Source organism: Paramisgurnus dabryanus, chromosome 6 (assembly GCF_030506205.2).
Source record: "Paramisgurnus dabryanus chromosome 6, PD_genome_1.1, whole genome shotgun sequence".
Classification (NCBI taxonomy): domain Eukaryota; kingdom Metazoa; phylum Chordata; class Actinopteri; order Cypriniformes; family Cobitidae; genus Paramisgurnus; species Paramisgurnus dabryanus.
In genome coordinates this window covers 8,476,647-8,498,057 of record NC_133342.1, presented here as the reverse complement: position 1 = coordinate 8,498,057, position 21,411 = coordinate 8,476,647, and the positions used below count along the sequence as shown (strand labels likewise).

General features: G+C 37.8%; 1 protein-coding gene across 3 annotated transcripts; it reads left to right on the top strand.

Moving 5' to 3' along the window:
* Positions 1 to 754: 754 nt before the first annotated feature.
* Positions 755 to 21,354, top strand: LOC135744262 (guanylate-binding protein 1-like). Of its 3 annotated transcripts, none has more exons than XM_065262268.2 (11): positions 755 to 1,210; positions 1,380 to 1,576; positions 5,304 to 5,431; positions 6,752 to 6,861; positions 7,668 to 7,858; positions 9,926 to 10,168; positions 10,642 to 10,919; positions 11,232 to 11,444; positions 11,647 to 11,749; positions 14,456 to 14,649; positions 20,157 to 21,354. In XM_065262268.2, exons 1-11 carry the CDS (start codon positions 1,155 to 1,157, stop codon positions 20,271 to 20,273), a joined length of 1,830 nt encoding a protein of 609 aa, XP_065118340.1. In that variant the 5' UTR covers positions 755 to 1,154; the 3' UTR covers positions 20,274 to 21,354. The 3 variants fall into 3 exon arrangements, with proteins under 3 accessions (XP_065118340.1, XP_065118341.1, XP_065118343.1); XM_065262269.2 differs by having other exon boundaries at positions 758 to 1,276; positions 20,157 to 21,352; XM_065262271.2 differs by having other exon boundaries at positions 1,169 to 1,276; positions 1,383 to 1,576; positions 20,157 to 21,352.
* The last annotated feature ends 57 nt before the right edge of the window (positions 21,355 to 21,411 follow it).

Genomic DNA, 21,411 nt, shown 5'->3' with positions numbered 1-21,411 from the left:
AGGTGTAACATTTTAAATGCAAATGAGCTGGGGCACGTTCAAGTTCAAAACGGTGCGCAACATCTTGCTACGGTTTCCGGGTTGAACGTCATGTTTCCTGGAAACGGTGTGCATCGATGTGCAACTGGGTTTGAGATTTTCTTTTGTTGGGTATTTCTGAACTGCAGTCCAATCAGCAGCAACATGACCTCTCAACTACCGTACTTTCAACTCTTGCGTCATCACAACAGGGAGTTCAACACATCACGTTTCTGTTTAATAAACGTTGTCGTGCAATGTTTTGTTGGGGCTGAACGCAGCTCAGATCTCTGCCCTAAATACCAGTGGTTGGATAGTGCAGATAATAGGCGGTATCCCCTTCTGACATCACAAGGGGAGAGAAATTTCAATGACCTATTTTTTTCACATGCTTACAGAGAATGGTTTACCAAAACTAAGTTACCAGGTTGATCTTTTTCACATTTTCTAGGTTGATAAAAGCACTGGGGACCCAGTTATAGCCCTAAAAATGGGAAAAGTCCGATTTTAATTTACCTTTTGTGTAACATAACTACTTAAAACAGTTATGATCATTCTTGAAGGAAAAAAATACAAAACTAACTTTTAAGACTAGAAGAAGTTACGCAACTGGCCACAAAGTTCTAGAAAGAAAAAAACAAAACATAACTGTAACAAGTGTAGGCAGTGGATCAAATGCAGTAGGGTTTAATAAACAAGATAATCTAAACAGGACATGAACAGGGAAAAGAACCAACATTACACTTAAATAATATTCGACAAAGGACAACTGAAACACAAGGGCAATACACATTAACAAGAAACACCTGGGAAATAATCAACACGAGGACCAATGAACAAAAGAACTACACAGAATTACAAACATGGGCCACAAAATAAAAGACATGGATAGGGGAAACACAAGACAGAACTGCATGTCTGTTTTTTTATTAATATAGCCTACTGCAGACACTATAAATGCACTACACATATTTTGAGTGTCCCCTGTCCCTTATTTCCTCTATTTAAAAACAAAATCATCGTGTACTTTCCTGTGTTGAAGGTGATAGATCACAAAATGGGGATTTCTTTGAAACGGGTCTACAAAAAGAGATTCGCTTTCACTTTCACTAAGAGCACGTGACTCGCGCATTCATATGAATCCGAAGCGGGATGAGTTTCTTTATTGCAGGAGCAGCGGACTTTACAGCAGGTGAACTGAAGAATAAACCCCTAAGTGCTTTTTTATTCAAGGGTGACCAATAGCTCAATTTAATTTGTAAGTATTTTTTAAAGAAAATCTTAAGTATCATGCCATATTTTTATCTTTTGAATATGTGCTTGTTGTTACAGTTTCTTATTGCGTTTGTGTGTGTGTGAAGTAGAGAGATGTCGTGCAGGTTGATGTCAGCTCCCGTGTGTTTGATCGACAATGATGTAAACGGGATATTGTGTGTGAATGAAGAGGCTAAAGTCATTTTGGACGACATCGCCGAGCCGGTTGTGGTCGTGTCTGTGGTGGGACTTTATCGGACAGGCAAATCTTACCTCATGAACCGCCTGGCAGGACATCAGTCAGGTCAGAGAAACTAACTTTTTGATATAATAAAACAGTTTTTATATGATTAACTTTAGCCGGTTGTTTGGCAGAATAAATTCAAGTAAGCTAAACTAATGATGGGAAATCGACAAACTGAAATTATCGTCCCTTAAGCAACATGAATAACTGCTTGTAAGTTCCGGACCGGCTCAAAACAGCGCGCGCTGTCGACATGTACTGGTTAACCCTTGTGCATTGTTCAAATTTACTACCCTTTCGTGTTGTTAGTGGATGAAAACATCCACTAAATTCAACGGCTATAAAAATGTATCAGATTTTTTTTTTCCAAATTTTTTTACATAAATCTGTTAATCAACCTCAGTACTGATCAAAACTACCAAATCTTCACAAAAATTCCATGATTTTAACCCTTTAATTGCCAAGTATATAAGGTGTGTCACTGATTTGGGGAAAAAACACACACAAAATGACAGATTTTCAATATAAAAGTGATTGTAAACTGGATTTTTTTAAACCTTTTTCACAGTCTTGGGCATGCCAAAGATTGGTAAAAACATTGGCTTTAAAGCATTTTTAGTTTTTGTGTAGCATCAGTTTTAATTTTTTTCTCCCTCATTTATTGTTAGTGGCTGTTTTTTCCCCATTGACTTCCATTATAACCACATTTTTTGATTGAAGAGCTATGACACCTTTTTATCATGCATTTTTGAATGTTGGTGTTTTTTCCTTTTGCTAAGAGGTCAAATTAGTCATTTTTACTGTTGATCACCATGTGGCACTATTAACCCTTTAGTAGCCCTGTGCAAAAACAAAGCTTAATTTCTGGCTTGTACATTGTGTTTTATGGAGTATAACTCCATAATAAAATCATATTGTTGTGTGTGTGTGTGTGTGTGTGCGTGCGTGTGTATGTGTGTGTGTGTGCGTGTGTGTGTGTGTGTGTGTGTGTGTGTTTGTGTACCTGGTAATTATCACGTTGTGGGGACCAATTGTAAAAGATAGGAATGCCAGTGTTTTTGTGACCTTGTGGGGACATTTTGATGTCCCCATGAGGAAACAAGCTTATAAATCAAACAAAATGATGTTTCTTGAAAATGTGAAGTAGTAGAAGGGTTTCTGTGATGGTTGGGGTTAGGAATGGGGTAGGTAAGGGGAATAGAATATACAGTTTGTATGGTATAAAATGCATGTGTGAGGAAGATTTTCTGTAAAAATTTATGAACATCATTTACTATGAACACAAAAGCAACTTCAAATAAATTGAACAATGAAGCAAGAGTAGAGGATGGATGGAGAACTAAACAATCAAACTAACTTTTAGTGTGTATGTGTGCAGGTGTGTGTGTTCAGTATTTCCAGCAGGACTTGCAGCATATCACTTGGTGCTCTCTGAAAGTGTGTCCACCACAACAGATGCAAGTGCTGACATGTTTGTTCTTTGCACCAATTGCATGTTCTCCCCTTCACTCCTGAGCTGCTGGTGCCTGCTGGTGTCTGTGGATTTGTGTCTGGAGAGACAGCTGCAGGAGACTGAATCTCTCTCACCAGTGCAGCAACTGGTGTGCGAGGGTGATGCTCTCTCCTTAATATTGTTGCAGAGATTTTCCCAGGTCTTCTAGGAAAGCCTTCTCCTAAACAGCTTTTCACCTCCCTCGTGCATGAGTTGCTGTCCCTCCAGACAAACTTGCAGAGAGCGCCAAGTGATATGCTGCAAGTCCTGTTGGAATGACTAAACACTTATGTGTTCATAATAATGATGTTCATAAATCTAATGTCTAATGCAGAGAAGATTTTTACAGAATATCTTTTTTTCATGCACACACACGCACACGCACACACACACGCACACACACACACACACACACACACACACACACACACACACACACACACACACACACACACACACACACACACACACACACACACACACACACACACACACACAATAATAATATTCTTTTATTATGGAGTTATACTCCATATAACTCAATGTACAAGTCAGAAATTAAGCTTTGTTTTTGCACAGGGCTACTAAAGGGTTAATAGTGCCACATTGTGATAAACTGTAAAAATGACAAATTTGACCTCTTAGCAAAAGGAAAAAACACCAACATTCAAAAATGCATGATAAAAAGGTGTCATAGCTCTTCAATCAAAAAATGTGGTTATAATGGAAGTCAATGGGGAAAAAACAGCCACTAACAATAAATGAGGGAGAAAAAAATTAAAACTGATGCTACACAAAAACTAAAAATGCTTTAAAGCCAATGTTTTTACCAATCTTTGGCATGCCCAAGACTGTGAAAAAGGTAAACAAAAATCCAGTTTACAATCACTTTTTATATTGAAAATCAGTCATTTTGTGTGTGTTTTTTCCCCAAATCAGTGACACACCTTATAAACTTGGCAATTAAAGGGTTAAAATCATGGAATTTTTGTGAAGATTTGGTAGTTTTGATCAGTACTGAGGTTGATTAACAGATTTATGAAAAAAAATTTGGAAAAAATATTCATCTGATAAATTTTTACAGCCGTTGAATTTAGTGGATGTTTTCATCCACTAACAACACGAAAGGGTAGTAAATTTGCCCACGGTATATCGTTGAGTTTTTAAAAAATTTCAAAGCATTTTCTTAAAATATATGTAAATATAAGATTTGTCACCAAAAATCATTCAATTTGATAAAACAGAGAAAAAGTTGTGGCCAAATTAAGAGTAAAAAAAACCCTCTAGTGGATGAAAACATCCCCAACAACACATAAGGGTTAAATAAGTGTAAATGAAACCGCAAAGGACGAGAGGCGTATCTTTTTCGTAAAGTTCATTTAAAATTTTTGTGACTATGCTGTCACTCTTTCTTTAAAATTCATATCAACTTTTTGATTTAGTGATGGGAGAAAGCTTTTCGAAGCTTTGAATCAATTGAATCTCGGAAAACGATTCACTGTTTCGAACCGCTCGAAACATCTAAAAATGGCGCCACCTGCTGGCGAAAACATTGTAAAAGCAAAAAGAGCTCAGTCCAAACATTTTACACTTTTTACAAAATAATTATTATAAGATTTTTTTAATAATAGGTTTTAAAGATTTTTTTAAAACTTAATTAAAACATAAGTTAAATTGGGCAAACATTAACCCTCTAAACTCCCCTTTAATTATGAACATGTTTGTCATTAAATCTGTCTTATAAACAAAAAGTAGACAAAATGTAATTGTTATTAGTCAGAAGGATGAATGTTTTTTGAGTTTGTGTAATAAAAATGACCAGAGTTCACCTAAACATATTAGATACTGGTCTTGGCCAGTTCCACTGATTCAAAACAAGATATTTCCACCCATTTTTTCTCTTTCTCTCTGCACTAAATGGCAGTGGCATGGTTGGGTAGTGCAGATTAAGGGGCGGTATTATTATAATATGATCCCCTTCTGACATCACAAGGGGAGCCAATTTTCAATGACCTATTTTATCACCTGCTTGCAGAGAATGGTTGACCAAAACAAAATTACTGGGTTGATCTTTTTCACATTTTTAGGTTGATAGAAGCACTGGGGACCCAATTATAGCACTTAAACATGGAAAAAGTCAGATTTTTATGAGATGTGCCCTTTAAACTTGCACCCTACACTGCAGCATTTTGTTTTTACACTGTGGTATCCTCCAAACTCTAAAAGATATCCCTTCTCTTACAGAAAGACATGTGAATTTCATATCTTTCATATTTTATTTTGCTGTGGTCTCAGGCTTTGCTCTCGGTAACACGATCGAGTCAAAGACCAAAGGCATCTGGATGTGGTGTGTCCCTCATCCCTCTAAAGCAGGACACACTCTGGTGCTGCTGGACACTGAAGGACTTGGAGATGTGGACAAGGTACATCAATATATCACAAAAAAACACTTTCCTGATTTGTTTCTGTTCATGTGAGATATTTTAAACACAATTACTGAAAAATCTGCTCATTGCATAAGGCAAATTACTGTGCTTCAACTCAAGACCACTCACATACTCTGCTTTAAATTACACAAATATAACAGAATTACTTTGCCAGCACTCTTGGAACGCTTCACGTGTACAAATAATGTGTAACATAGAATGATATCAAAATTATTGTTTGTTATAGGTTGAAAATCGCGGTATTGCAGATTAACATATAGATTAATCAGAAACACGTTTTTTTATGCAAATGTTTTCTCTTAAAGGAATATTCAATTTTCTTAAAAGAAAAATCCAGATAATTTACTCACCACCATGTCATCCAAAATGTTGATGTCTTTCTTTGTCAGTCGAGAAGAAATTATGTTTTTTGAGGAAAACATTGCAGGATTTGTCTCATTTTAATGGACTTTAATAGAGCCCAACATTTAATACTTAACTCAACACTTAACAGTTTTTTTTCAACGGAGTTTCAAAGGACTATAAACAATCCCAAACGAGGCATAAGGGTCTTATCTAGCAAAACGATTGTCATTTGTTGAAAAAAAATGCACTTTTAAACCACAACTTTTCGTCTAGGTCCGTTCCTGTGCGACCTAACGTAAATGCGTAGTGACGTATGGAGGTCACGTGTTACATATATAAAACACACATTTGCGGACCATTGTAAACAATAAACTGACACAAAGACATTAATTAGTATCAGTTGACATACAACAACGTAGGAACGGTCCTCTTTCAACACACTTGTAAACACTGGGGCGGAGTTTCGCGTTTGTCCTCTGTGACCTCTTGACATCATGACGTATTGCGTGGGGTCAGCTGGCGTATCACGACCGGATCTAGACGAGAAGTTGTGCTTTAAAAGTGAATTTTTTTTTTCTTTCACCCTTATGCCTCGTTTGGGATCGTTTAGAGTCCTTTGAAACTCCGTTGAAAAAAACTGTTAAGTGTTCAGTTAAGTATTAAATGTTGGGCTCTATTAAAGTCCATTAAAATGAGAAAAATCCTGCAATGTTTTTTCTCAAAAAACATAATTTCTTCTCGACTGAACAAAGAAAGACATCAACATTTTGGATGACATGGTGGTGAGTAAATTATCTGGATTTTTCTTTTAAGAAAATTGAATATTCCTTTAATTGACGAGATAACTCGTCAATAGCAGGGAAAGAGTTAAGGACTGTCATATTGATCTGTTGACAGGGCTATTAACATAAGTTGAACTATTTGTCCGCTGACTGCATCTGAATGTTTCAGGGAGATGAGAAACATGACACTTGGATCTTCTGTCTGGCTCTTCTGCTCAGCAGCATCCTCGTGTACAACAGCTTGGGAGTCATAGATAATATGGCACTGGAAAGACTACAGTATCCTTATATATAATACTATAACCTAATCTCATAATAATGACACCTAGTCTATAATACACTTTTAAAATGCGGAGTAATTTTAAAACTAGCATTGGGTCAAAAAGGGCCCATTGGGTTGTAATTTAACCTATGCTGATTTGTTTCAGACCAAAATGCTGGGTTGTTTTAACCCATTGTTAGGTCAAATATAAACAATTTTGGGGTTAATTAATTTAAACCCAAAAATGAAAATTCTGTCACCCTCATGTTGTTACAAACCTGTATGAGTTTTTTATTTTAATTTTAGATGAATACAAATGAAGATATTTTTATAAATTAAGGTAAGCACACAGTTGATGGTACCCATTGAATTCCATCATATTGTTTTTTTCTACTATGGAAGTCAATGGTTACCATCATCTGTGTGCTTACCATCATTTATCAAAATATCTGTGTTCATCAGAAAAAATTAATTCATACAGATTTTAAACAACATGAGGATGAGAAAATGCTGACAGAATTTTCATTTTTGGGTGAACTATCCCTTTAAACCAATGGCTGGGCTCGACCTTCTTTGACCCAACTCTGGGTTGAAAATAACCCAGCATTTTTTAAGTGTTTAGACTTAAATCCCAGTTTCAAAATAAAATTATTTTATCCATTATTATTCTCAAAACATTATGACAAATTTTGGTTTAAAATAATGAAATACTATTTATTAAGTGTGGGGGTACTAAGGTTTATGGTCATTTGTAACCCACTCTTTGTTATACAGTACACACACAAGCACACAGAATAATTTCTCCTAAATGCCATGGCTGTAGATACATGACAGAACTGAGAGAGCACATCCGTATAAAGGCGAAACAAGACGACATGGATGAAAGTGAGCAATACTTGAATGTTTTTCCAGCCTTTGTCTGGACCGTTCGTGACTTCTGTCTAGAGCTAGAAAAAGACGATAAACCAATCACAGCTGACCAATATCTGGAGGGAGCTCTGGAACCTAAACCAGGTAAGAAAAACACACACACACACTTCAAGTGATAAACTTCAGAGGACAATTTTATGGTTCAGAGGTTATTCAATATTAGGGATGGGATTAAGATGAGATAAATGCCAATACCCACTAATAACACCTTTCCGATATCGATTCTGAATCGCACAACCGATATTATGCACAACTTTTTCATGTGCTACAGGCTCTTCAATTAGTGGTAAGTCCTTATCGATCTGAAATCACTGTTAGTTTGAGTCGTTTATAACAAACATAATCATTATTCATATTCTTTATTGTTATGAAAATACCTAAAAAGGTTTGAAGAACAGCAATACATTTATGCTTAAGCCATTTCCTGGAGCTGTGTGTGTGTATGGTTTCTTCTTCTGTGGCCCATATTAAGTTTCTGCACGAGAGCGCCCTCTGGCTTTTGGATGTAGCAGCATTTTACCCTTATTCATTAAGAAGCATAGCAAGCATCATTGGACGATTTATCGTCCCAACCAGTGTTGTGGGTAACGCATTACAAGTAATGCGCATTACGTAATAATATTACTTTTCTGAAGTAACGAGTAAAGTAACGCATTACTTTATAAATGTACACATTAATATTTGAGTTACTTTTTTTTAAAGTAATCCAAGTTACTTTTCAGTTTAATTAATTAAATGTAAAATAAAATAATGTACTGAATTAAACTGAACATATTTACATAGAATTATGCACTTTGTGCACCTGGGCAGGAACAGTTTGAGTCAGAAACGGAGATGGCAGGCCAGAGCTTGACATATTGCGATCATAAAAAACATCTGCAAGGCCTGAAAGAGATCAAGCCTCATCCAAGTAAGAAAAAGTAACGCAAAAGTAACGTAAGCATTACTTTCCATGAAAAGTAACTAAGTAACGCAATTAGTTTTCTTTTTTGGGGAGTAACTTAATATCTTAATGCATTACTTTTAAAAGTAACTTTCCCCAACACTGGTCCAACACTATTCAATATTCTAATGACTGGCAGTTGACAAGAAGTTGCAAAGTTACTTTTAGTTATTAAAATACCAAAAACAGAATTCTTTATAGTGCAAAAATGTATGCATCGACTCAACACAACGCCGAAAGGTCTGCACATCCAAGTACCCAGGTTGGGTTCAGGTGCCGGACAACAAAATGTAAATCAAAAAAGGAGAAACATTGAAGTCCGCAATATGGTCCAAATATTTTATTAATAGCACAACGTTCTGACCTTCGTTTTGACGGTTTTCATCATGTACAAACATTGTTATTTTAATGTATACAATGTAAGGTACAGTGTCTTAAATTCTTGCCTAGCTCCCAAATGCACACAGTGGATTATGCTCAATGTCTTTTGGAAACCAAAACATTTTATTTCCAAAAGGTATTTGTTCTAGAGGTCAGTTTAGTCAATAGCCAGATCGATAAACTAGCACAGACTGAAAGTTAATTTTGGGTCAGGCGCGAAACCGCAGCAACGCATTTGCATCAGATGAAACTGTCTATACAAAGAGTTTTCTCGTCAGTTAAGAGATAACATTTCCCTGCCAAATGACATTTTCTGGTGAGTTTTTACACTAATCTGTAATTTCGCTATTATCCACTAGACGCCTTTACCCAACTTATAAAAAACTGAAGCAAAAAAATTTCATTAATTTTAAACTCGGTTTATGTTATGATAACCGTTCTGAATCTAATCTCTAACAAAATTCCTTTACAAAAATGCAATTATTTCAGCTTTTTGCTATTAATAAATTTTGGTATTTTTGAAGAAACCCACCCATATTTGAGAGGTAATAAAAAGAGACCAGATGAAGATAGGATGAACCCGTTTTGTTTATTTGCATGTTTATATATTTACAGAAGAAAATTTCCTGGAAGGCATTTTCTGAAACTTTTGTGAAAATCACAAAAAATGCTGGCTGACAACTTAAAAAAAAAAACATGCTTGCGGGGAATGAGTTAATACTTTGAAAGTGTGACTTGATTGCCAGTCTAGGAAAGTGTGACCAGGCCAGTCTTGGATACATTACAGATTACAGCAGTGGTAATTTGTATTTCTTTATTATTCAAAGGTGACTCAGATAGAATTGAGCGGTATAATCTGCCCCGCCGCTGTCTGCGAAATTTCTTTGAGACGAGAAAGTGTTTCGTCTTCCCTCGACCTGCTGCACCGAAGGACATGAAGAGAATGGAGAAGCTGACGGAGGCTGAACTCGATCCAGAGTTCCTGCAACAGGCAAACATTTTTTGTCAATACATCTACAACAGTGCACCGTCAAAAACTATAGGGGCAGGTTGCACGGTCACAGGAACCGGTGAGGACCTCAGAATCTATTATAAGACATATAAATGCCGTTTTTATATATAACACAATTTTTTCTTTTAATCAAGTATGTTCGTGGATTTACTTCTGATATTTAAAGGGACACTCCAACAGCTCCCATAGAGTTAAACATTTGATTTTTTACAGTTTTGGAATCCATTCAGGCGATCTTCAAATCTGGCGGTATCAGTTTTAGCAAAGCTTAGCATAATCCATAGAATCTGATTAGACCATTAGCATCACGCTAAAAATAACCAAAGAGTTTAAATATTTTTCCTATTTAAAACTTGACTCTTCTGTAGTTACATTGTGTACTAAGACTGACGGAAAGTTAAGTTGCAATTTTCTAGGCAGATATGGCTAGGAACTATATCTAATGTTTAACTCATTGGGCGCTGGAAAATGAGCATATTTTTACTTAGTAATGAAAATGAAGTAGAAGTGTGAATATGTTTGTTTTGGCAGTTTTGGGTAATCTGGCCGAAGTGTATGTGGAGTCAATCCGCAGTGGAAGTGTACCATGTCTGGAAAACGCAGTGATTTCCCTGGCTAAGATCCATAATGAACAAGCAGTGGATGAAGCTCTTCAGCTCTACGTGTCTGAGATGCTCAAATCAATCCAGTTTCCAGTTGACCCAAAACAGCTGTTTAATATTCACGAAAATGCGAAGAATAAAGCCATTGAAGTCTTCATTCGCAAGTCATTCAACGACACGGATAAAACTTACCAACAACAGCTTGCGGTACCTGCAAACATACTGTACACAAACTACAGTAAACGGTTAGATACAGATAAACAACAGAAAAGGAAGTGCGGTGATAGCCAGGAAGTCAAATAAAACTATTAAAAAATATATAATAATGTAATTAATGCATGAACATGGTGACGTATGCATCTTAATTGTACATAACCATAATAAAATATGGTATAAATCAATGTATAAAACATGCAATGTTGTGGAAATAGGTATTATTTATGTTAAAGACCACATATGTTTTTCCAGCTGGATGGAGTCATAGCGTGAGCATCTTTATCTCTGTATATCTTTCTGCAGATGAATATTCAAACACAATATGAGCGTTTGTGTGAACAGAATAAGGAAGCATCTGAGAACCTCTGTCAGTCGGTTCTGCGATGTGTGTTTGAACCGCTGGAAAACAGCTTGCGTAATAGAGACTACATGAAACCTGGAGGACACAGACGGTACAGAGACACACTAGCGCAGCTAACCAGAGATTACAGATCAAAAATACAGACCCAAATAATGGTACAAAATACACTCACACTTCTTGCATTTATTTTTCTCATTTAAATTGTGTACAGAAACAATTACAGGATGTGTTTGCGTTCACGCAGAAGTCACACTGGGAACTTTCTGGGATCAACATGTTGTGTGAATGGGGTTACAGAGAGAGCGAGAAAGACCTATAGTACAAAAAGTAAGATTTTTTTTTAAACTTTTTTAACAGAGCGAGGAGGTATTAAGAAAGTATTTGGAAGAGAAAGAAGAGACTGGAAGAATGATTCAAGCAACAGATGAATGTCTGACTGCAGCAGAACATCAGAAAGAATGTAAGTAACTCAAATATATCACATTTGTAAATGTGTACATAAATGCTTTCCATTCATGTTTGGTTTGTTAGGATAGGACAATATTTGGTAGAGATACAACTACTGTATTTCAAAATCTGGAATCTGAGGGTGCAAAAAATCTAAAAATTGAGAATCACTGGTAACACTTTACTTGAAGGGGTGTTTATAAGACTGACATAACACCTTCATAATCATGACATGACACGTGTCCTGAACATGAAGAAGATATTATGCACGTTTATGACAACTGTCATTATGTAATTTTTAGTGCAAAGATGACATTGTTTGAGGTGTCTTTGTTATGATAACTTTACATAAACCAATACATTATAACTTGTCATAAACATGACATAGCAGAATAATTATCAAACTTAGGAAACTAGCTAGCTTTATGGGTTAACATTACATTAAACTGGCATTTAAATGTCATTAAGTGTTAATACTCTGTTATATAGTTTTATAACAACATCATGAATATTTTTCTTGACCTCAACTTTCATTGGTACAATTTGAACTTCTCATTTAAATGTCAATAAGCATTAATACTTTGTCAAATAGTTTAAATACCTTAAAAAAATGTAACAGACACGTCAAAAGATCATACTTAACTTTATGTATGTGCAAAATACACACAGAGGGTTCTGAAATTTTCTGACATAGAATTTTTTTTATTTTTATAAATTTAACGTAATTAACTATTTTTCCAGCAATATGGACCAAACGCTGCATGGCTAAACCCAATATTGTGCTGTTTTCTTTAAATTTTATGTGAATCGGTCTCCAAATGCAATTACAATACAATTTTATCAATTATTATTATTATTATTATTATTATTATTATAAAAAATATGAACTGAAGAATATTTATGATGCTGTTATAATACTATTTGGCAGAGTATTAACACTTAATGACATTTTAATGACAGATTTAATTTGTATCAGTGGTAAAAATTGGTCGGTTATATTGTCTTGTTCAGTGTTGTGGGGAATGCATTACAAGTAACGTGCATAACGTAATAATATTGATTTTCTGAAGTAACGAGTAAAGTAACGCATTACTTTATAAATATTAATATTTGAGTTACTTTTTTTAAAAAGTAATGCAAGTTACTTTTCAGTTTAATTAATTCAATGTTTTTTTTACAATGAACTGCATTAAACTGAACGTATTAACAAAGATTTACACACTTTTTGCGTGAGCGCTTGAGCGGGAACAGTTTCAGTCATAAACAGAGATGGCAGGCCAGGGCTCAACATTTTTGCGATGAAAATATGCAATTTCTGAATGCAGAACTTGTAAAAGCCACCTGCAAGGCCTGAAAGAGATCAAGCATCAGCCAAGTAAGAAAAAGTAACGCAAAAGTAACTTGCAAGTAACGTAAGCATTACTTTCAAATAAAAGTATCTAAGTTACGCAATTAGTTACCTTTTTGGGGAGTAACTTAATATTGTAATGCATTACTTTTAAAAGTAACTTTCCCGACACTGGTCTTGGTAATGTCAAGTTGTCATGACAAGTTATAATATATTGGTTTATGTGAAGTTGTTATAACAAAGACATCTCAAACAATGTCATCTTTGCATTAAAAATGACATCATGACAGTTGTCATAAATCTGCATAAAATCTCCTTCATGTTCATGACCCGTGTCATGTCATGATTATGAAGGTGTCATGTCAGTTTTATGAACACCCCTTCAAGTAAAGTGCTACCAAATTGCCTTTTAAAGTTGTTGTCCAAATCCTTAGCAACACATATTACTAATCATAAATACATTTTTGATTTATTTACCGTAAAAAATGTACTAAATATCTTTATGAAACATGATCTTTTAATATTATCCTAATGATTTTTGGCACAAAATAAAAATCTATCATAAATTGTTCACTTCACATTCATATAGCTGATTTTCGTACACTATATATCTGTTCCAGTAATAACAAAATGTAAAAGTAAAATATGGTAATAAACATATAACAGCATCTTTAGCATGCAACACTTGACAGAGCTGACAAATATTGCGTTATTTCGTCATGTGATGCCTCCTATCAGCAACAATTGCAGCCATTTAGAGTGTAAAAATGGTTTAAGACATGCTTTTTTGGTGTTAAAAATGGCGCAAATACCAGTAATATCTCACGCACAAACATTAGTAAATCATGTTGGGTGAATAATTTAAATAATCTCCTCCCATACATTTTTAAATGCATATGCAATAAGGTCAGTCACAAAAATAACTAGACCATACACCTCTTCTGCACAAATTATCCAATGTGCGTCTTCAGTAAATCCATAATGCAAAAATGATTGTTTGCGCTGGCGCAAGATGTTAGTAAATCAGGCCCTAAATCTTATTATGCCTTCCTAGTTTCAAGATTCCCATGTCGGCTACCTTCACTTTCCGGACTCCATTTTCCAATAATCCTTTGCACCCTGTCATCCACCATCCTGGTATCATTACCATCACCTGTTTACTATTATCTGGACTATAATATATAAACTTTGCCTTTTTTCGGTTCTCGTCAATATTTATGCAACGTTTTTGTATCACCAGTATACATTAATAAACCACTTATTCGTCATCCTCGTCTCCCATGTTTGGAATAAACATGACACCTAAATTATATAAAATTTTACAGTAGAGTTTATGTCTTTATACGCACTAAACCGTCTCTGTCTTGACAGTGGAAAGACAAAGACGACTTCTTTTAGAACAAGAGCAAAGAGAACGAGAGGCCGAGAACCTGCGACAGCAACAGATACTAGAAGAACAACAACGAGCCCACGAGGAGCATATGAGACAACTCATGGAGAAGCAAAGACTTGAAGAAGAGAGAATAAGACAAGAAAATGAACGCATACAGGAGGCCAAACTAAGGGTAAGACGACTAATAAATTCACTGTGCCGCCATGTTTTTACTGTACAGTAGCTCTAAACAGACAAACTGTTTAACAGAGCCTGTTTGATCACAACTTTGTCTCATATAATGATGTGTTTGTCCTGTGGCAGCTACCGTAGCTTTACTATTTCTTTTAAACAATGACACAAAATACAGTGGGTGTGAAAAAGTGTTTGCCCCCCTACAGTTTAAAAACTCTAAATAATAAAAACCTTCATTTAAAAACTGCATGTTGTGTTATCTTTGACTAATATTTAAATTTGTTTGATGATCTGAAACATTAAAGCGTGACATATATGCAATAAAATAAGACATCTGGAGAGGGACCAACATTTTTTCACACCACTGTAGTTCATTTTTGTTTTGACATCTAGTTAAGAATATATACATTTAACAACCTGATCTCATGAAAAATCTGTGTTGTAGTCACAAAAATGTATCACTTTAACCGTGTCCATATCACGGCATTCAGCATTTTTCCGTGACTATAACACGGATTTCCATGAGATCATGTTGCGACTTAAACATTTAATCCATATATACACAGTATGTTTTACTCTTAAAAAACATGCATGAAAGTAAAGTGAAATACAAGCTGGTTGTTGTTTTTTTTACAACCATGAGAAAGAGGTTTAAGGAGGAGAAAGCAGAAAGGAGATAAGATACGTCAAGGCCATGACATGAGCTGAGAGAGAGAAGGGAGGGATGCACCTGGATTATATTGTGAAAATGTAGAGGATTTCTGAACACTGTTAAGATATTTTACACAGAGTTTATGAGGAAAGCATTAACACACATTAGTTTTACCCAATATCACATTAAATATATATAAATTATCATATATATTATATATAACTGTTTTATTGTGCCAATTTGTAAAATTAGCCATATGTCTAAAGCCCTATTCAGATGGTAATTGTTTCTCGTGGGAACATCAGGTATTTTCATAATTTACAGGGGATAGTCAGGGATTTTATTGGTGTCTGAATCCAGAATGTCTGTGTTTTTCTCCGACCACTCGCCTCAAAAATTGATGAACACCAGGGTTGTGTGGTCATTTCTAAATCCACACAAGGGTTTGGGCAAAAGTTTGTTACTGCAGCTTAGAGCTGCACGATTCTGTATAAAATGAGAATCATGATTCTTTTACTTAAAATAAAGATCACGATTCTCAAAAACGTTGTTAATTTTAAAAACGTACAACCCCTGAACATTAGGTCAACATTAGTTTTTACAGGTGCAAAGAATTCTGCTTCTGAAAGTTTCAGATAAGTGTAGATAATTTTTTTATTCAGTTAATGTTCATTGTAGAGTGATTATGTATTCATTTTATATTTAAAAAAAAATAAATATACATTTTAAGTAGCCTAAATAAAAAATTAATGTTTTGGCGCAAATTGCTGCCACATGGATTGAAATTACTTCATGTTAATGAGCTACGACGCGGTTCGGTGGCAACCAATCAGAAGGCGGAAACGTTCGGCGGCAACAAATCTAAAGGCGAAGGCGGAAACGTTCGGGCGCAACCAATCTGAAGGCGAAGGCAAAAAACGTTCGCCGGCAACCAATCAGAAGGCGAAGGTGGAAACGTTCGGCCGCAACCAATCAGAAGGCGAAGGCAGAAACGTTCGGCGGCAACCAATCGGATGGCGAAGGCAGAAACGTTCGGCGGCAACCAATCGGAAGGAGAAGGCGGAAACGTTCGGCCGCAACCAATCAGAAGGCGAAGGCAGAAACGTTCGGCGGCAACCAATCGGATGGCGAAGGCGGAAACGTTCGGCCACAACCAATCTGAAGGCGAAGGCAAAAAACTTCGGCGGCAACCAATCGGAAGGCGAAGGTGGAAACGTTCGGCCGCAACCAATCAGAAGGCGAAAGCAGAAACGTTCGGCGGCAACCAATCGGAAGGCGAAGGCGGAAACATTCGGCCGCAACCAATCAGAAGGCGAAAGCAAAAAACTTTCCGCGGCAACCAATCGGAAGGCGAAGGTGGAAACGTTCGCCGGCAACCAATCAGAAGGCGAAGGCGAAGGCGTAAACGTTCGGCGGCAACCAATCGGAAGGCGAAGGTGAAAACGTTCGGCCGCAACCAATCAGAAGGCGAAGGCAAAAAACGTTCGGTGGCAACCAATCGGAAGGCGAAGGCGGAAAAGTTCGGCCGAAACCAATCAGAAGGCGAAGGCAAAAAACGTTCGGCGGCAACCAATCGGAAGGCGAAGGTGGAAACGTTCGGCCGAAACCAATCAGAAGGCGAAGGCAAAAAACGTTCGGCGGCAACCAATCGGAAGGCAAAGGTGGAAACATTCGGCGGCAACCAATCAGAAGGCGAAGGTGGAAACGTTCGCCAGCAACCAATCAGAAGGCGAAGGCGGAAACGTTCGGCGGCAACCAATCGGAAGGCGAAGGTGAAAACGTTCGGCCGCAACCAGTCAGAAGGCGAAGGCAAAAAACGTTCGGTGGCAACCAATCGGAAGGCGAAGGCGGAAACGTTCGGCCGCAACCAATCAGAAGGCGAAGGCAGAAACGTTCGGCGGCAACCAATCGGAAGGAGAAGGCGGAAACGTTCGGCCGCAACCAATCAGAAGGCGAAGGCAAAAAACCTTCGGTGGCAACCAATCGGAAGGCGAAGGCGGAAACGTTCGGCCGAAACCAATCAGAAGGCGAAGGCAGAAACGTTCGGCGGCAACCAATCGGATGGCGAAGGCGGAAACGTTCGGCCACAACCAATCTGAAGGCAAAGGCAAAAAACTTCGGCGGCAACCAATCGGAAGGCGAAGGTGGAAACGTTCGGCCGCAACCAATCAGAAGGCGAAAGCAGAAACGTTCGGCGGCAACCAATCGGAAGGCGAAGGCGGAAACGTTCGGCCGCAACCAATCAGAAGGCGAAGCAAAAAACTTTCCGCGGCAACCAATTGGAAGGCGAAGGTGGAAACGTTCGCCGGCAACCAATCAGAAGGCGAAGGCGAAGGCGTAAACGTTCGGCGGCAACCAATCGGAAGGCGAAGGTGAAAACGTTCGGCCGCAACCAATCAGAAGGCGAAGGCAAAAAACGTTCGGTGGCAACCAATCGGAAGGCGAAGGCGGAAACGTTCGGCCGAAACCAATCAGAAGGCGAAGGCAAAAAACGTTCGGCGGCAACCAATCGGAAGGCGAAGGTGGAAACGTTCGGCCGCAACCAATCAGAAGGCGAAAGCAGAAACGTTCGGCGGCAACCAATCGGAAGGCGAAGGCGGAAACGTTCGGCCGCAACCAATCAGAAGGCGAAAGCAAAAAACGTTCGGTGGCAACCAATCGGAAGGCGAAGGCGGAAACGTTCGGCCGAAACCAATCAGAAGGCGAAGGCAAAAAACGTTCGGCGGCAACCAATCGGAAGGCAAAGGTGGAAACATTCGGCGGCAACCAATCAGAAGGCGAAGGTGGAAACGTTCGGCCGCAACCAATCAGAAGGCGAAGGCGGAAACGTTCGGCGGCAACCAATCAGAAGGCGAAGGCGGAAACGTTCGGCCGATACCAATCAGAAGGCGAAAGCAAAAAACGTTCGGTGGCAACCAATCGGAAGGCGAAGGCGGAAACGTTCGGCCGAAACCAATCAGAAGGCGAAGGCAAAAAACGTTCGGCGGCAACCAATCGGAAGGCAAAGGTGGAAACATTCGGCGGCAACCAATCAGAAGGCGAAGGTGGAAACGTTCGGCCGCAACCAATCAGAAGGCGAAGGCGGAAACGTTCGGCGGCAACCAATCAGAAGGCGAAGGCGGAAACGTTCGGCCGATACCAATCAGAAGGCGAAGGCAAAAAACGTTCGGCGGCAACCAATCAGAAGGCAAAGGTGGAAACATTCGGCGGCAACCAATCAGAAGGCGAAGGCGGAAACGTTCGCCGGCAAACAATCGGAAGGCAGAAACCTCCGCTTGAGAGGATTCCAGAGAATGAATTGGAGCGTCAGAGCACTTGGGCCAAATACAGGAAACTAATGTAAGTAGTCAAGTGCAAAGACAGCAAGTGTGGTTATTTGGACACAGCCATTGTTCCCCCTGTGCTAAAAACCTTCCGGGAAGGGATAAGATGCTGAATAAGATCCTCTTTTTGGTACTAAAACTACGTCAAGGTTCTTGTCGGACGTACCTGCACATTGCTCTGCCTCACTAATTCTCTTTAGTTTCGGTTTCTTTGTCTAACTTCTCGGCGAAAGCATCCGCTGTACAGTGGGTGCGACGTCATCGCGTCCGGTGTGATTGCGTGTTCTCAAAAGAACTGACGAGATTGCGTCTTTCCTCATTGAAAATATAATTACCTGAATCGTTGAAATGCTGGATTAAGATCGGTTGGGGGGTCAAATCGAGATCTTTTAACGATTAATCGTGCAGCTCTACCGCAGCTTCCCCTCCGGGCTCCTCAGACGATTCCTTCTGTGCATGCCCTGGCTCCAAACTGATGTTTTTTACGTATCATGTCAGCGCCCATTGTCAGACATTTTACGTTCAATTCATTACAATGGAAGGAAGCGGTGTTGCGTCATCTTTTTTTACAATCTATGTGATAAACCTTTTGTAAAAGACCCTCTACCGAAAGTATATTTATTACGTTGTATAATTGTATGTATATAATTGGCTACACTATATATTATTAATAGTATCACATTTTACTTGAGTAATGCTGTATGTGTAAACTTTGGAAAAGTCTTAAAGCCTAGAAAATGCACTTTTAATTGTGTTTCTATCAGAAAATGAGTTGCTAGTGTTTGTGCAGAATAATCCTGTTATTATACAAATCCATCTCTTCTCCTTTGTGTAAACCGCAACAGTCAAACATCTGTTGGGCATCGCCTATCAATATGATGTCACATTGATTATGCCCCACCCATGACCACTCACAGACTCCTTATCCTTATGAGCGCGTTGTTCAATCTTCTGCCACGGACAAATGTTTTGATGTAATCCAAAGCACATGTGTAAGCGCTTTACCCCCTACTTTACATACGGGGAGGGGAACAGAAACGTTCTTTGCATTTAAAGAAACGCACACAAAAACAAATGGCCATGTTCAACATCGTATAATGAAAGATCTGTGGTGTATTTTAAGCTGAAACTTTAAAGACACATTCTGGTGATATCAGAGACTACTTTTTATATTGCTGAAAATGCCTAGGGTAGGATTTCATGATGGTAAATCTTGTTGCATAGCAGCTTTACAAGAAATACTGCCTTACAAATCCCAGCGAGTGAGATATAAATTATTCTGGAATGTGTGTAGAATGTATTTTTCTCTGAAATTCCTGGAGGCCCCCTGGCGTTCCCCGGACCCCATTTTGAAAACCCATGTTTAAGACTACACTTCTGGGTGTTTGGACTGTTATTAGATGTGTTTTAAACACAAAATTGCTTGCTGGGTATTAAATTTGTGGTTTTAGGACGTCAGATATTCTTTGTTGCAGTTAAGGGTCTTTGTCAGGTATTTTGTTTCATGATGTTTTGTATATTATATTACAGGAACAGGAGCGTTTGCTTCAGGAAAGGCATCAACAGGAGGCTGCAGAGCTGCAGATGATGATCAATAGAATGCATGCAAGCAATTCAAGTAGTGGAGGCGATTGCTGCATCCTCTGATCATAAACCAGACACCCCTGCATTATGTTGTTCTGTTTTTGAATAGTTACATTTATTTTAGGTCAAATATGAGGAGCTTAAACATGCATCTAGACTTGAGCCCTGTCTGGGAAACCACTCCTAAATGTACTGTAGCATTCATAAGACTGGTGAATGCATATCTACTGTTATTGTTTTAATGCTCTGTAGGTTTATGTGGTGATATGGTCCAGCCATTACTTTCATTTAATTATTGAAATATAATTATATTATGTGGGAAAAAAAGCTGTTAACGTTCCACTGATATTTCTGAATATTTGATGATGACTGATGATGGTTATTTAAAAAATAAAATGCAGGGCCACCAAAACAAGTCATTTTGAGAATTTTATTCTGAAATATTTTTAAAGACCCCCTGACCCAAAGAGTCTGTGGTAGTACCACTTTTAAAAATGTCTAGACGATGACTTTTAACTCATTTCTTATTACTGCCTGCCACTGGATTTCAAACTAATGAGGTAATATCTGGTTTTTAATTCATCTGGGAGTGCTGGGGAAAAATATGACTTTGTATTTTTAGAAGAGCTTGACTGCAACCACTAAAAAGCTCAAAAGTGCAACCAAACTATAAAAAATTCACAATGGTTAAACCACCAAACAGGATATTTAACATCAAAATAAAACGAGTTAAATTACAGTCTGTTGAAAGATGAGTTTTTATTGAGTTTGATGGATGTTTTGTTATAATACACTTGTTTGTTGGTTTACCCTGTGAATCATCAGATGAGTGCTTTTCAATATGGCCAGATGAGGGAGCCATATTCATATTAGAAATATATCAGAGCAACATTTTAAGGTCATTGTTGTCGATGTTATAAATACCTGCTTTTCTTTATACAATAAGCTTTACATGCTAAAACAATAAGACATTTCTCTCCTGTCCTGATTCAATAATGAGTTTATTTAGCATGCAGGAAAATGGTCTGAGCTTAGGAACATCTTCAGGTTTCTTTGCTTGTGTCTTAAAGGACAAACTCACAATTTAACCTTCAAATCATGGCTTTGCTTAAAGCGGACGTTTTTCCTGATCCCATTTTTTCAAACTTTAGTGTCAGGTTGCTGTTAGAGCATAAATAATACCTGCAAAATTATAAAAGTC